General features: G+C 61.0%; 1 protein-coding gene across 1 annotated transcript in view; it reads right to left on the bottom strand.

Moving 5' to 3' along the window:
• Positions 1–2,403, bottom strand: part of LOC102483298 (hyaluronan synthase 1) — a 24,380-nt gene extending 21,977 nt beyond the window's left edge. Inside the window, exon 1 of the mRNA XM_006157751.1 lies at positions 2,387–2,403. Coding sequence (XP_006157813.1) covers positions 2,387–2,403 — 17 coding nt within the window. The remainder of the gene's footprint in view (positions 1–2,386) is intronic.
• Between the last annotated feature and the right edge of the window lie 356 nt (positions 2,404–2,759).

The following is a 2,759-nucleotide window of genomic DNA, read 5'->3' on the forward strand; positions in this document are numbered from 1 at the left end:
TCTTGGGCACGCACGCACCCACGCCGGGGGTGAGTTTTAAGCCACCGGGGCCAGGACGCGAACCACGGTCGACTACGTGGGAGTCCAGCGACATAGCCATTACGCTAACTGCTGGTTCCCATTAAAAAATTTTTTTAAAGAGAGGTTTTTGCTATAAGGCGCACACACTTGCCAGAGAGACAGAGACAGACAGAAAATGAGAAATCACCCCCCAGGGGAGTTGGCCATGTCGCAATCCCTTTTCCTCCAGTCTCCTCTCGAGATTTTGGGCATGAATGCTCATGTGCCCAGAGTGAGTTTTAAGCCACCAGGTCCGGGACTCAAACCACCGTATACGACATGGGAGTCCAACAGCGTAACCATTACATCACCTGCTGGTCCGTCCCCAAACTTCTTGTGGACCTCTCCTACACTGTGGCTCACATTGTGTTTCTAGGAAAGAGCTGAGTAGGTTCATATTTAATCACTCAATATAAACAATTATTCTTTCTTCTAGAATCTTCCTTCTCTGTCTTTGCCTCAAACCTGGCCCTGCCTGAGTTTCTGGGAGTGGCCCAGTTTATGCCACTGAGCAGGTGGGGATCCACAGGGCTGCGAGTCCAGCCACTTGAATGCACATATGCAGGGTCACACCCACCCACACGTGTACTCACACATGACAAGTGACACACATAGTGAAAACACGTGTTGTTCAAGACAACCCCAGACCTCTCAGGCGGAGCACAGGGACCCTGCCACCACCACTGACAGCTGCAAGTGAGCCTGAGGACACAGCCCTTCTGGGGACAGCAACCCCAGGGAGAGGCCCACAGGACACCAGCACATGAGAACACGCCCACGGGTCGGGGTATCGGTGCAGACAAGCGGGGTTCCAGAATAAAAAACATCACCATGAGGCGGGTCACATGGAACTGTCATCGAAAGTGGCCAAATACGGGCAGTGTCATTTGGCTCAATTCCAAATGTATGGAACTCATAGGACAGAAACCCGGACCCACAGGGAGCACAGGCAGGCTCCCTCCCTGCCCCTTCTCCTTCCCTCTTGCCGCCTCCTTCCGGGGAGAAACCACCCCAGGAGGACCACAGACCGCATGGGCTCAGGGCACCATAAGCACGTCCCCAAACGTGGGCATGTCCGGGAGGGCCGCTGCCACCAGCAGTGAACTCGGGGAAGGGACCCCTACCCTCAGCCTCCCACGCCGCCTCCCGCAGGCATACCGTCACTGTCACACATGAACACACACGCTTCCCGGCCACGTGGTCACACACACCGTGGTTCCCGCGCCCCGCGCTGGCGCACACACCTGTCTCATGGCTGTGGTCCGCCCGCTCTCCTCTCCGCGCTCTCCCCGGCTCTCTGTGGCCCGGGAACTCCAGGGGGGTCATTTGAAGACCAGCCCAGCGGAGGTGGAGGCGGGACCCCGGCCTCGCCCTCCCCTCCCAGGCCTGCCGGCTGGTCGCCCTTCATCTTTCTCTGCGGCCCCCTCCTCTTCCCCTCTCCTGTGTGTGGGGTCACCCCACCTTGTCCTAGTCCTGTCCCCTGTCCCACTCTTTCTCCCCAGCTCTGCCTCCCTTCCCACTTCACTCTCCTCCCCTCTCTCCCACTTCTTCCCTCCCCTCTCCCCGTTTCTCTCTCTGCAGCCTCCCCCTCCTCCCTTCTCCCCCACCCCTCCCCGTTTCCCCCCACAGCCACACTCTTCCAGTCCCCAGGGTCGTCTTTGGAGTGGGTCCCCCAGGGACGTGTCTCGGCAGCTGGCAGAGGGACGAACGCACACACGTGCGTGCCCGTGGGTGTGGCAGTGGGTGTGGCAGCGTGTGCGCTGGCGTGGGAGGCACGCTGCCTGGAACTGGAGCTGTGAGTGAGCGTCTGTCCGTCCCTGGGCCTGGGTCTGGACGGGGCTGGGGCTCAGGCGCACTCAGGAGCCAGGTCAGGGAACCCATCAGAGAAACGGAGGGTGGGACAGAGATGGGGGACCCAGGCGTCAGCGCCTCGGGGCCACATGGGCGAGCGTGCCAGGGTTCCCATGTCCTGTCCGCGACTTTCTCTGCAAATCTGTTATTCTCTGCGTCCCTGTCTCCTCGCCCCTGTCTGTCCGTCTGTAGGTCCAGTCTCCCTGTGGTTTCTCCTCCCCACGCCCCCACCACCACCACCACACACACAAGCCGACTTCTCTCTTGGTCCGTGTCTCTCAGCCTCTCTCAACCCCCTCGACGTTCTCACTCTCTGAATCTCTCTCCCCAAGTGCCCCCTGGCTTTCTCCTGGTTTGTGTGTGTCTCTTTGTCTCTGTCTTCTTTCCCGCCTCGTCTCTCTGCATCCCTATCGCCTCTCCGAGGCGCTATCTGTGTTTCTCTGTCTCTCACTGTCTCTGCCTGTCTCTGACTCACGCTCTCTCATCCGCCATCTCTCAGTCCCCATGTGTCCCGCCCGTCCCGTCCCCTCCGCCGGCCGCCAAGTGCGCACAGTCCGGGTTTCCCGAGATCCTGCAGCGGAGGCGCGCCCGGGAGCCGGCGCGGAGGCGGAGGCCACCTCCCGGTGGGCGGGGCAGCCCAGGCCCCGCCCACCAGCCTGGCATTTGGCTGCCCGGGTGGGGCGCTGTATAAAACCAGATGCTTCTAAAACTAGAGTGTGCGAGGGAGGAGGGACCAGGGATTCAAACCCGAAAGGCTCCCGCTTCTCCCACCCTGGAGCCTGGGTCCCCAGCACCTCGCCCCCGACCCTGGAGCTCAGGCCCCCCGGCCCTCCTCCCCCGAACCCAGG

This window comes from Tupaia chinensis, unplaced genomic scaffold, assembly GCF_000334495.1.
Source record: "Tupaia chinensis unplaced genomic scaffold, TupChi_1.0 Scaffold000559_1, whole genome shotgun sequence".
NCBI classification, from domain to species: Eukaryota; Metazoa; Chordata; class Mammalia; order Scandentia; family Tupaiidae; genus Tupaia; species Tupaia belangeri.